The 14,525-nt window shown below is 44.0% G+C and overlaps 1 protein-coding gene across 2 annotated transcripts in view; it reads right to left on the bottom strand.

Annotated features, from left to right (window-relative positions):
• Positions 1-11,657: 11,657 nt before the first annotated feature.
• LATS1 (large tumor suppressor kinase 1) overlaps positions 11,658-14,525 on the bottom strand; it is a 232,468-nt gene continuing 229,600 nt past the window's right edge. For both annotated transcript variants that reach the window (XM_069235307.1, XM_069235308.1), the window contains exon 8: positions 11,658-13,313. In XM_069235307.1, coding sequence (XP_069091408.1) covers positions 12,798-13,313 — 516 coding nt within the window. In that variant the 3' untranslated portion in view covers positions 11,658-12,797. The remainder of the gene's footprint in view (positions 13,314-14,525) is intronic.

Below are 14,525 nucleotides of genomic sequence, written 5' to 3'. Positions count from 1 at the left end.
TTTTTTACCGCCATTGTCATAACAGGGGCCTATATGTTGTGGTGCATGGATCTTGGCCTTCAAGAGTCACATGCCTGTGAATTGGGAGTCACTGATATGTGAAATGGCGGCAGTAGACCCTCTTCCATCACATACTTTAAACTATTGTGTTTCTTTCCTGCTCTCTGAGTTTTGAGTTACATTCCGATAGTATATGTAGTGGAAAATGAGAAGACCAAGGAGATTCAGGTGCAAAGTGTTTTATTGGTGCTATTTACAATGTGATGATTGTACAGACACTATGTGTAAATGTTCTGTACTACGTGGAGTCTCCTGCACCAGTGTTATATAGTTCCCCCTCTAAATGTGCTGCACCATTATCATCATCCTCCTCGTTGGGGACATCAACCAGTTCATCCCAAGGAACATTTGTCCGTCGACATATATTACGCAGGATTGCACATGCCAGTATGATCTTACATACCAGTGGTGGAGCAAACCTGAGCAAACAACAGGCTTTCTCCTGTTAGGGCCAGGCACCTGAACTTTGACTTTAGAAGCCCAAATGTCCTCTCCCCCACATTGTGTTCTTCTGTGCCCTTCGTTATATGTACGCTCTTCCACTGTTGCAGGATTATTAAATGGAGTCATGACCTATGGCTGTATACCATAACATTGATCGGCTGCAAAGGAATGAGAGAAGATATGTTGGTAAAGCTTGATAGTGGTTTGAAATATACCATGGCAGTTGTTAGTTGTAGGTGGAGTGGTGACTCAGACTTGCTTCTGGTATAGTGTATATTTCTGTTTTGTGAAATGGTTTGATAGGTCTGTGTTGAAGGACATGACAATCTTCGGTTGTGGCTCAAGGACCTGGGAATTGTCAAATTAAATCCAAACTGATGGTTAAACCATTGCAAAGACATTTTGTGTAGTCCATATTTGAGGCAGTGTCCTATTGTTGGATGGAACCTACCACCTCCTTGCACCACAGAGGTGTCATATGTAGAGACACCGTGGTAGCCCTACAAAGCCAAACTCTGGCCTCCATGTTACCATGTGGCACTGCGCAACACTTTGTGACCCTTTGTGGCAGATGTTGGTCATGCCAGCCATCAAGTGTACGAGGGTGTGAATCACACATTTGTAGGATGATCAAATTTGGTGCAGTGGAATCTCCTAGCTTCCAATACATGATTTAACACAGACACTTTCAACACATGCACAGTGCTGGATTTGGGAGGGGGGCACACAGTTTTTTACATGGGCGCCTATGTACGGTGCATGAAAGGTCAGGTATGTCTTCTATACTCCTACACAGTCCTACTAAGGCATCCATTATCTTTACAGTTTTGCACAACGGTGGACTGTTTGTGGTATGCAGAACACTCATGGTGGTGTTAGGGGCTGCTAAGGGGCACATGTGAGGTGGCACTGGAGTAAATGCTGCACCATTTTTCATATTCTGCCCGTGGTCTTTCATAGCAGGTTAATTTGTACTCCTATGTGTGCGACACAATGCAGCAGACAGGTGAATGTGCACACTACAGGTATGTCAGGTACATGTAGGTGATGTGTAGTTTGTAATGGCACCACTCGGGTGGCATTTGATATTGGTGCAGCCAGAGGCTTGCACACCATGATAAATGTGGGGTGTGCCTGTGTGTGACTTTCTTTACATGGCCATGACCTTTGCCATTCACATAGCTGAGCTATTCATTGTTTCATGTAATGTGTGTGGGATCTGTATTTAGTTGTCAATCAATAGACACCTGCAGTGTTTTGTGGCCAGCTTCAATATGCAAAGAGGACATAGCTCCACCTGTCCTCACGTGGTGTGCCAGTCAGGTTGTGGCTGTGTTATGTACATGTGGGTGTATGTGTGCATGATGTGCAATGATTGCGGTGTAGTGTGACATGTTGCATAAGTGTTGTTGTCTGTACATATGTGTTCCCCTGCCCATGTGTATTTAGTGTGGTGTATGTTTTGTTTGTCTACATAGTTGGTGTGTTGTGTGTGAACTGATTGGTATGGTGGCTTACCTACAAGTAAGCCCATTGCCATATTTCCCATCCTGGAACCGCTCGCTGATAGTGGAATGGTGGAATATGTAGCCATTAAGGACGCTGTCAGGATATTTGGCTAGGATGTTAGTGAAGAGCCCATGGTGGTCCACAATGGCCTGCACATTGATCGGATGGATGTGCTTGCGGTTCCTGTATAGATGTTTGGTTGCTGCAGGTGGCACCAGTTGGACATGGGTGCAGTCCATTACACCCAGCACATGTGGGAACCCAGCAATTAGGTAGAAACATTGCTTGGTCTCCTGCTGCAGTTGCTGGGTGTTTGTGAAGCAGATGTGGTGGGGTGTGAGGCATATGATTGCATCCAGGACCTTAGGAAGGAAGACCGAGAAGGATGGCTGGGAGATACCACCCACTTGTGCGCCCATTGTCGGAAAAGATCCAGACGCCAGCATATGGAGAACAGGCAGGAGCTTGGCCATGGGTGGAATAGTTGTTGGAATTTCCACCCTTGCAGTGATGTCTGGCACAATGTGGTGCAGCAGGCGCACAATGGACTTGCGGTTAAGTCAGCATGTCCTGACCAAATCTTGTTCCCCGAAACCAAGGATGGTTGTACACTGTTTGAAGATCCTTTCCCGCCTTCGGCGCTGCCTTTGTGGCTGCTGTGGTGGTGTTTTGGGTTGCGGCTGCTGTGGTGATGGAGGGACCTGCTGTCTTCCCTGATATCTACGGCATGTGCCAGGCTGGAGCAGTACTACTTCCATGCTGTTCTGGAGGCTGGAAGTGCTCCTTCTGTGCATTTACCTTAAGTGGTGATATGTGGGCCTCTTTTTAACACCTGGTCTGACCAGGCGTTAACATGTGACACAAATCGGGTTTTGTAGAATTTTTTGGTCCACTTCCTTAGTGTGCGTCGTTTTTGCGTCAGGAGATAATTGTGGAGCTAGAGAGATAGCATTTTTTGGAAGGATTTTGCATATCATTGTCTCAAAATGACGCAATGTGGGTTGGCACTTCCAGAAAATGACGGTAACTCAGCTATTTTGACACTAGACTTGTCTAGAGTCAAAATATAAATATGGAATTAAGTTAGCACCGCTTTAGCGTAAAAAAAATGAGCCTAAGGCGGTGCTACCTTTTCATAAATATGGGCCTAATTATATACACAAGAGCAATCAGTAAGGAGCACAAAAACAACAAGGATTGGCAAAAGTCTTTGGGCCTTATTTATACTTTTTGGTGCAAAACTGCACTAACGCAGTTTTGCACCAAAAAGTTTTGCACCGGCTTGCACCATTTTTTAGCACCAGCTGGGCACCATATTTATGGAATGGTGCAAGCCGGTGCAAAGGGTAGGATAGCGTAAAAAAAAATGACGTTAGGCAGGTTAGAGTCAAAATAAATGACTAACCAGATTAGCGTCATTTTTTTACGCTAAGAGCCATATTTATACTCTGCTTGCACTAAATTAGCGTCATTTTGTTTTACTCTAATTTGGTACAAAACTAACTTGCCTTAATGAGATGCAAGGTAGGCATTCCTGTGCAAAAAATGACTCCATGGCCTTAACGCCATTTTTATACTCCCATGCAAAAATGGTGCAAGGGAGAGAGGAGGGGTCAATTTTTTAAAGCCTGGGTCAGGGCAGGCGTTAGGGGACCTGTGGGCCTATTTCCATGGTGGAACACTATGGAATAATCCCACAGGTGCCCTCCCTAGGCCCCAGGGACACCCCCACCCACACCAGAGGGACTGCGGAGGATGGGGGACCCCATCCCAGGTAAGTACAGGTAAGATTGCATTTTATTTTTTTTAAGTACCATGGGGGGGCCTGAAATGGGCCCCCATACATGGCACAGGGTGCAATGGCCATGCCCAGGGGACCCTTGTCCTCTGTGCTGGCCATTGGGGCGGTGGGCATGACTCCTGCCTTTTCTAAGGCAGGAGTCATGTGGCATGGTAGGTTTAGCACCATAAAATGATGCTAATCTGGTAATTTTTTTTTACTCTAACCTGCCTAAAGTCATTTTTTGGTGCTAAACCCTCTTCTTCTATACTGCCAGCCCCACCCGACTAAAGTCATTTTTTTCTTTTACTCTAGCCTACCCTTTGCACCGGCTTGCACCAATCCATAAATATGGTGTCCGGCTGGTGCACAGAAATGGTGCAAGCTGGTGCTAAACCTTTTGGTGAAAAACTGAGTTAGTGCACTTTTGCAGCCAAAAGTATAAATAAGGGCCAATATTTTGTATGTTTGCACCACTTTTGCGTCAAAAAATGAAGTTAATGCGGTGCAAAAAAAAGCATAAATCAGGGCCTTGGTGCCACCAAAGTATAAATATGGAGTTAGATTTGCACTCAATTAGAGTACAAAAAAATGACGCTAATTCGGTGCAGAGTATGTATATGCCCCTTAGTATATGGTCTGGCCCTCCCCCTAGGGCCCTCACTATTTGCTAAGAAAGTAGAATGCGAGATACAGTCGCCCACACAAGGTTGTGGAGTCGTTAGAGGGAAGCTGGATGAACTAAGAACCCTAAGAGGTGATTACCAGAGTGACCCCGAGAGCAGAGGTAAGTAACTGGTTTTCCACAAAACTAACAGGAGGACTTATGAGAAGGTTTGTGCAAGACCCAGACCAGACTGGAAGAACCTAAGGGTAAATTCTGACAGAAGAGGACATGTAAAGAAAGGGGACCAAGTCCAGTGTGTGATGGAGTGTCTGGTTGTGGCAGTAGCCACTATCTACCCTTCACTGGATGCAGGACCAGGTCGACGGGGGAAGAAGACGACCAGGTGTGCAGCACAGAAGATGAAGAGGAGTTCCTGAAGCGATGCCAATGGTGTCCCACTTCAGCTGCTGGGATGCAGCGGGTCAGAAGATGACGAGCTGCAAGGCTGAAGAGGACCAGCAAGGCCTAGGGGACTCAACCCTTGGAGCGGAGTCCCAGGTGACCCTCAGCAGTCGGGAGAGTCACTAGAAACAGTTGCAGCTCCCACAGGCAACACACTGGCAGCAGGCACAGCATGTGGCAGTGAGGCCTCAGTACACCTGAAGAGGAGTCCCACGTCGCTGGAGCACCAAAGAGGAGACTGTGCTTGGCAGGAAGAAGTCTAGGGGCCGGGACTACACAGAGCCTGAAGATCCCTCAGACCAGAAGCAAAAAAGCCTTGGTAGCTGCAAGAGCCGCGGTGCACAGAGGTACTGTCCTGCAAGAAAAGGCAAGGGCTTACCGTCTACCAAGTTGGACACTTCGCAGAGAGGACCAAGGCGACCACTCCAGATTACAACCTGTGATGCACAGACCACACAGTTCTGGAGAAGAGCAGATCCACGCAGCCGGTCATCATTGCAGTTGTTGCCTGCAGATGCAGGGAAGTGACGCTTTCACACCAAGGGAGATTTCTTCTTACTTCTTGGTGCAGGGTGACGTCTCGCCGACCTCAGACGATGCATAGCCAGGGAAATGTTGCAGTTGCTGGAAGGAGCCAGAGAAACAATGTTGCAAAGCGGAGTTGTCACTGAAGTTGCAGATTGTTGGTTCCTTAAGAGTCCAGTTGCTGTTCTAGTGGCCAGAAGATTAAGTAAATGATGCAGAGGAGTCCTGGTGGAATCTTGCATGTTGAATCTGAGGACCAACCCAAGAGGGTGACCCTAAATAGCCCAGGAAGGGGGATTGGTCACCTAGCAAGGTGACCAACTATCAGGAGGGGGCTGTGACCTCGCCTACGTTATCTGGCCACTCAGATGCTACCAGGGGCCTCTGCTCATTTTGGATTCAAGATGGCAGAATCAAGTGGCTACGTGGAGGAGCTCTGGGCACCAACCCTGGGGTGGTGATGGACAGGAGTGGTCACCACCCTTTCCTTTGTCCAGTGTGCACCAGTACACGGACCAGGTGTCCCTGGACTGGTGCAAACCGGTTAATGCAAGGAGGGCACCAAATATGTCCTTCAAATAACACCGGTGGCTTGGGGAGGCTACCCCTCCCAAGCCATGTAACACCTATTTCCAAGGAGAGAGGGTGCTGCCTCCCTCTCCCACAGGAAATGCTTTGTTCTGCCTTCCCCTGCTTGAGCTGGTCAAACAGCAGGAGGGCAGGACCCTGTCTGTGGGGTGCAGCAGCGCAGGCTGCCCAGAAAACACCAGAGGACTGGTAGGAGCAATACTGGGGGGTCCTTTAAGGAGCCCCCAAAGTGCATGGAATCATACAACCAATACTGGCAACAGTATTGGGGTATGATTCTGACATATTTGATACCAAACATGCCCAGGTGTGGCGTTACCATTACGTTGCTGTGTGCAGTACATGGGTAAAATGGCTTCCCCGCACTACTAACTCCAGTGCAATGGAACTGGAGTTCATAGTGGCACCTCTGCTCATGCAGGGGTGCCCTCACTTACAGGTACATGCACTGTGCCCTCTGGGCTAGGAGGGCCTACCATAGGGGTGACTAACAGTGACCTGGTACAGTGACCTGTGGTGAGAGGGTGCATGCACCTTTTCATGCAGGCTGCAATGGCAGGCCTGCACACATTTTGCCATGGGTGGCATAATACATGCTGCAGCCAATGGGGAAGCCCTGGTGTCCCAATGCCCTGGGTACCCAAGTACCATATACTAGGGACTTATATGGTGGCACTAGTATGCCAATTGTGGGGTGTACAAAGTCCCAAGCAACCAAATTTGGAAGGAGAGAGCACAATCATTGGGGTCCTGGTTAGCAGGATCCCAGTGAAAACAGTCCAATCATACTGATAGCAGGAAAAAAAAATGTGGGTAACCATGCCAAACAGAGAGTACTTTCCTACAGAAGTCACTCATGTAAAACATTAGACCACAAGTTGCAGTATTTAAAAGACAACTGGGGCAGCACATCACACATGGACATGAGAAACTTGGCCGAGCTGGACTGGACAAACTGTCACTTGGTAAACCAACATTTCTGTGATGTATGGGTTGACTTGTTTGACATTCCTGCCCTTTTCCTTGAACACAGGGCAGCAAAGAGTCTTGCTGCACTGCACAACAAGACACGTTTAACAATATTGTTTATTGATGGCACTTACCCTGTAGATCACCCTAGTCCTCAACAGCAGCATTGTCCAGTCCCACAACTCCTGCCACCAAGTCTGATGAGATAATTGATGCCACCTGTTCCTCCAAAGGTCCAACTTCTCCCGTTCCTCTATTCGTCCTTGGCCCACATGGCAGCCCTCAGGTTCTTGGCCAGTTTCTCCTTGGTTCTGCAATTATAATCATGCCACCTTTTTATCAGCTCAGAAACAGTTATTTTTGTGTGGCCCACACTTTTGATCTTATCCACTATGGACTGCCAAATGGCTTCATTCTTCCTGAATGGCAATTTGGGGGTGACAAAGAGCTGTTCATTTTTTGTCATCTCAGCTATTAATATTTGGTTCTCCTGTTGATTGAAATTGCTTTTCCCCTGGACTTCTGTCTTAACATCTTCGCTGGTTTTGGGGGTTGTTGCCCTCACTACTCGTGTTTGCTGCTCCCTCCATTTCTTGCTTCTGTTTGTGTAATGCTTTTATTTTTAATGCATAATTTTTATGAGCCTTTTCCGATGCACAATGCAGTCCAATGTGACAAATCTGATTTATGGCATGTACACATTGCTTTAAGTGCAGGAAATGAGCTTTGCGTCACTTTTGGCGCAGATGTGTTATGACACTGTGCACCATCCCTCCTATCAGACCTTACGACATGGTGCACCAAACTGGCAATACGGCTCACCCATGTCGCATGAGTGTCGCACCGCAGCACAGGTTTTTCTGACGCATCACTTAGTTGCGCAGCAATGTGTCAGTTTTCATAAATCTGGGCCTAGGGTGTGTGGTAGGTCACCCATTCATGGGAGGAAACATTTCATATGTGTGGAGGTGGAAGTGTACAAGCTTTCGGTCACGTAAATACTTTGATGTTTGCATGGCATTCTGGGCTGGGATTTGCAAAAGCTACATCATCTTGGTCTCCCCTGGATTTCCTGGTTTCAGTAATGCCCAGTGCTGGTAGGGTTACCAGCTGACCCAGAGCCCAAGTACTGCAGTGGTTCTGAATGGCAAGTGAGGACATTTTTATTTCTTTGGTCAGTTTTCTCTGACAGAAAAGTGCTAATCCCTACGCCCCATACTCCCTTTTTCTTAAAGGCAGAAATGCTATCTGGTTCCCAGGTATGGGTTCAGATACCAACGAGGCATAACGCTCAACCCAAATCCTTTCCTCACTATTTTCAGATATCGGGGTGTTACCCTTTTGATGTGCATGGTGGGGAATGTACATTGTATTCACAGCCCGCTCACCCAACCCCACCACCACCACCAGGTTGACAGAAAGCCTTCAGGTGCTTTAGGGGAGGGGTATGGCCCAACACCAGGTAAGGCTGGGTCTCACATCATTTTTATTTTAAATCTATCCCTCAGGGGTGGAAGAAAGACTGCTGGCGCTTTAGGGGTGGAGAGTAAGGTCAACTGCCTGGATGGATCAGCCAAGATTTATTATACACATCTGGCTTCACCTCTCCCCAAGGTGGAATATTTGGGGGTAATACTCCCCCACCCACACCCAATAAGCCCCCAGGTGTGCAGAAAGACTATTGGGTTATTTAGGGGTAAAGGTCCGATCCAGGAACTCACCCCATTTTTAATCTCTGAATATAAACTGCCCTTGTTTTTTTTTTCTTTTTTAAAATAAATAAATGATAAACGGTCATCTAGTTGGTATTCTTATCACTAGTAGTCTGGAGTACACATTTCTGTACCTTTAGTTTCCAAATTTCCACCAAATTGCCTGAACACCTTGTGAGACAGTTGCCCCGTACATGAGGTCCGCCTCATGAACATATGTGAAACAGAAGATCAGGCACTCACCAGGACAAATAAAATAATATTTATTGCCCCTGCAAACAGACGTGTTTCGGCATCACTGCCTTTTTCAATGTTTGCGGAGGTCAACTGCTGATTACCAATTGGATTTTAAATACATCAGACTGTGCTAACATTGGCAGATCCATGTAAGCACAAACAAAAAGGAAGGGCTGGCTCCTTCAGGTTTAAGTTCTGCATTTGCACTCGCCATCACTGAATGTGAAATGTTCCTTTAACCAAATGGTAGTATCTGGCTGCTGCGTGTTTGATGTTTTACTGTACTGCATCCTATACAACAATCCGACCCACAGTACACACACATCACACAGCCAAATACTTGCTGTAATCCTGCCACAACTTGTAATGAATATCTCCATCGTTCCTTGATCAATCATACCCTGTATGGGCTGCTGCTCAATGTCCTGGTAGCAATTCTTTACAAATAGAACATGCATGACTCACAATCCTGCACGTCCATCAAGGAACCAGTGATCATCTTTAAGGCTATCAAAAACAAACAAAGGAGGGCTAATCCATTGGGAGTTTAGAGAATAACTGGTCCTGTGTACAGTACTCCCATCAAACTTCAAAAGAAAAGTACACAGTTCCAGATGAAAAAAAGGGGTATAGAAGCACAGTGGATAGAGAATGGAACCTGAGAGTCTACTCTAGTTAGTACAAGAGCCCTCACTCACCAATTGGTGACATGCTTCATCATCGGGCTTTTGCTCCTCGTCAGGTCGGCACTGCAATGCCTGACGGGCCACTCACGGGGGCTCTTTGCCAGAGATCTTTTCGGTGTAGAAATGCTGGTCGTTGAGTGCTGGAATGTGGGATTGGTATAGAAAAACGTAAGTGAGTGAGGTTAAAAATGGCTAGAGGTCTTCAAAACTCATATTTAATCAAGATCAGACCCTGTCATAATTAAAAAAAAAAGTTGTGGGGGAAGAATTAGTTGTAATGTCTAATCTACCCTCAAAAGGAATTGAGAAAAATATGTTTTTGTCTACAGTCCCTAAAATCAGAGTGTGTATAGAATGTCAGTACAGAGATCCCTATACTGCTTCTAAAGAGGTCAACTTGTTTCTCGCATTTAAAGTCATTAAAGATCAGTGTGATTCGTCAGGACCAAACGTACCTAATCCACATATAGCATTTAGCTTGTAGTTAAGTCATCTCACAGGAACCCTCCTTATATTAAAGGATGGGCCGCATCGGGATAGCAACAAGCACCCATGGTCCGAGCTGGTCTGAATATCCCGCTCTGCAGATCCACGTGGCGGCATGTACCTACCTATCATCTTCAAGGCCCCATTCATCTGACGCAAAGGATCTCCCATCAGAATACTTATGCACACTGGTGTAGGAATTGGTCCAATGGCTCATATCCTCAGATTCAATAATCCCTGACTTTTACAGTCAGTGCACAGCATGTCAGTCTGCTCTGCTACCGCAGCTCTGGCAAGGTTAATACATTCAGTTTCCAAAATGACACCAAAGCTGCTGAAAACCTTACGAGACGGGTGCTCTGTACATGAGGGCCAACCCACAAACATACGCAAAATTGCCTCCAAACAGAAGGTCGGGCACTTACTGGGTCAAATAAAAGAAAGTTTATCGCAAAGTGTTTGGCAGCTTTGGTGGAATTTTGGAAACAAAATGTGTTAATGGTGCAAGAACCACCATCGCAGAGTGAACTGGCATGCTGTGCAAGGGTGTCTGTGTTGCATGCATGACTGTTTTTGTGCAGGAAGGCATACCTTCCTGCACCAATTACTCTGAAGAAGTGTTTTCCTCTTTCTACTTGGGAAGAGGACAAAACGAGGAGAAATAAAAATAGTTCTCCTCGTTGCGCCTCCCCAGAGCAGGTGTAAGGTTTTGGCTCAGTTACAAGTTTACATCATTTAGTAAATCTGGTGCTGCGTCAGAATCCATGGCTACTGCGTAGGAAAACCCACTGCAACACCAAAGATATGCCCCCTTGACACAGAGTAAGGCAACACAGTGACTTGCGCAGCCTTGCCTTACTCCATATCTATGAGGACATGGAAAGCCATGCAAAGTGGCTTTGTGTGGCGTTATAGATATGGTTCTGCAGTTTGTGCTGCCGGAGCATCAAAAGAAAGTGACACTCTAACAGGGCTTGTAAATATGCCCCTTTGTTTCTTTGGTCTTGCTCTGTCCTCACATACAGAGCATGTAAAAGACATCAGCATGAAGAAGTGGTACTTACATGTGGCTCCACTCAGTTACTTCCAGAATAATATAGTGTCACCATAGAATAGTATAGCACCACAGACAGACAGAAGCATTGCTTGAAAATATTCCCGATCCAGTATGGCGACTGGGGATGTCTGAGGATTGCTGCCCATGCTGATTTGAACAGTATTTACTAGTGCAGTGGTCCAAAAAGGGCTGGGTTGGATTTTGCAGTAGAGGTTCCAATCTCTGCATTTACTGTATTTTTTAAGATCTGTGGGTACAGTATCCACGAGAAAAAGGAATTACCAATGGTAACTTGTTTTACAGTTACTGCCCCCTCTTCTCATCCCCTCATTATGGGTATCAAAAGCTATATTAAAAACTTCACCACATTTCTTCTGTGTGCCAGCATATATTTTGATTAGGGAATAAGTATGTAATACATTATACAAACTCAAGATAGTCACACTAAGTTTACAATACATGATTTCATCAAGTTTGCATTTATGTATTTACATATTCTATATTCCACTCAGTAATAAAGATTTCCAATACAACGTTTTTAGTTTTTGTGTTTTATTTCATCAGAAAATTTACACTAGTGAATATGATTCTTAGAACTTGAGAAAAAGCACTGGAAAAATATGTCAGAAAGTAAATGATCATGAAGAGTTGTTTCAGAAGCAACAATATCACTTTAGAGTCTAAAACCAATCTCTGAAACTGGTGTGAATGTTTTTTAAATGCACTTGTCAGCTTAATATTTAAAAACAAATTATATACTTAGATGAATTTTGACCCATCAAAACCACAATTTTACTTTGGTGTAATTAAAGTTAAGGGGGTAAATCTACTCACTTTAAATACCAAAGGCACATAGAAAAGTTGTGAATGGTATTTTGGGTCTCAGCAGCATTATATAAGAACTCACCCACAGCATTCACCGATAATAAAATATTAAGGCAGTCCAGATAAAACCACTCACTCTGAGCTCTGCTATAGCTGATTTATTTTTTTATGCAAATCCATCTCAAACTACTTTTTAGTCATACGCTCTACAGTAGTGTCTAACACAAGAGTCTAAAACAGAAATGGTTAATACAGTCAGAGTGCCTGCCCTAGCGTAGTGTCATTCTGTCACGAATCAGGAAGGACTTTTTACAGGAACAGTAAATTACTAAAGGCACAATTTATAAATACAATATTTGCATAAATCAGAGAGAATTCAAAGAAGAAAATACTTGCTTCATACAGTTAGCAAAAAACCTTTAAAACAGGTTGGACTGGTTCATATTTGGTAAAAGCAGGAAAGAAATTTTCATTCAGAAAAATAGTTTAAATTACTTTTCCTATGTACAAAAAGCAAAAAATAGATCACCTTTTAACAATATTACTACAGTGCTTCCTATAGTAAGTCTTCGAAACAACAAACTGTAATATACAATTCATCCTGATTTTTCTTTGAAAGGGTATAAAACATTCCAAACTTTTTGATTAACAAAAACAGAATAAATTAATGTATGGATCGATGCCCCTCACTTTCGGGAAGCAGACAGACAATGCACAGGAAGTAAGTATATATAACAGCTATAAAAGATTGAGTTTTTCTTTGTAGGAATTCTAATGTCAATCGCACCTGCTCTTAATACACCTGTCAACAATCTGGATAAATCTGTGCAATATTAGAGTGCCATGAAAACTAAACATATACCAGATCACGATTCTGGACATTTTTGTTGGCCTGTCGGCTTTCTTCTTCATCAGTCTGTTGAATCTCCAATTCCTGTGACTCACTGTAATCATACTCAATTGGCTTTGGATAGTTGTAAGGGTAACCATTGTCATCAAAGAAACGTCTAAATGTGAATTCGTAAAAGGCATGCTCTGGATGCTTGCCATTTTTATACCAACCATTAAGGGTATCATTTACATTCCCCTCCTTGTCCTCATCACTCCGCAGCTTTTCTGGATCCACTGGGTCAAAATTGGAGGTGTCTGTTGGATAGGATATTTTTGGAATGTACAAAGCAGGCTGTTGTCGCAAGTCACTAGAAAAGTCGATACTTTTAAAAAATGGATGCACTTTTATTTCATCTGCACCATTTTTTCCAAGTCGATCGTCTGGCCCACGACAGAGTTTGATAATAAGATCAGATGCTTCTGGGCTCAGCTTGGCATGAGGATTTATATGAAGGGTTGTGTGCCAATTTATCACCTTTAAAAAGAAAACAGTGTTGTTAATCAAGAACATTCAAAAAGACAGTGAAAGCCAAAGGGAAAAGAACAAACAAATGTATTCTTTTATAAGCCTTCTACAATTTTAATAAGGGTAGCCACAGTCATCACAGTACATCATCCTTGATCAGGAGATACCTAGAACCTGTCACTGGTGGAATTAAATCAATTTTCTTCACAGAGCATAAAAACTTGTAAAATCTCAGTTTATATTGTTATGGTTATACTGAAGGACTCAGTTGGATTATTTCAACACAGAATCGTGACTCCTGTGTCTCCCAATGTGCCTTATCAAGGTTTTTATGTATTATTTATTGGCATTTGTAGTACGCAATCCCAAAATACAACACTAGCGAATAGCACTTTACATTATTATGATCTGTGACCTCCACTAGCAACAGTAAGACAAGACATAGAGATGTATATCAAATTAAGCAGGTCACAGTAGGTATGAATAATTTATCTATGGTCTTAATATATCTTCTCATGTTAATGAGGACAACCATGGGCCACATATATTGGCGATTCAAAGATCTTACATTTATCAGTTGATAAAATATATTTAGCAAGTGCTGCTGCATACGTGGAATGGGCCCACTAGGCAATACTCCTCTTTGCTAGCATCAAACTAAAGTTCAAAATGGCACAGATATAAACTGATGTCAAGACCATCTTAAAGTAATGCCAATGTTTTTCCATGGACTACCACCATCATTCTCAGTTTTTATATGGATGCTGATCATAATCATGGGAGGTTTAAGGTTAGAGGATGATTCACTGATAAGGAGAACTCCTTGTCATTATATAGTACATTGTTCACACAAGGGTGTCACAAATATCTGACATTTTGGGGATGTTCCAAAGAGAGGAAACAATGTCACAACTATGTATTCATGAGCGTGTAGTGCTTTGAAAAAGCATATACTTAAGAGCAAGGATCTGTATTAAGCATCACAACACTGATGGATTACCTGCTTCTAAAAAGCATGTGACTAATTTGCTTCTGGTGGAATTAAACAGATTCCTTCCAGGAGCAAGTGTCATTGGAAGGAGAAACAATTGCACATCTACAGACAATCCTGTAAAATAATATTGTCTTGCCAGCTTGACTGTGCTGCCCAATGCCTTTGGGGGAGACCAAGGTTTAAAGGATCATGCGTATAGCCAATACGTCTCGCCTTCAAGTACTACT

Source organism: Pleurodeles waltl, chromosome 5, assembly GCF_031143425.1.
Source record: "Pleurodeles waltl isolate 20211129_DDA chromosome 5, aPleWal1.hap1.20221129, whole genome shotgun sequence".
Classification (NCBI taxonomy): domain Eukaryota; kingdom Metazoa; phylum Chordata; class Amphibia; order Caudata; family Salamandridae; genus Pleurodeles; species Pleurodeles waltl.
This window is presented reverse-complemented; position numbering and strand designations above follow the sequence as displayed.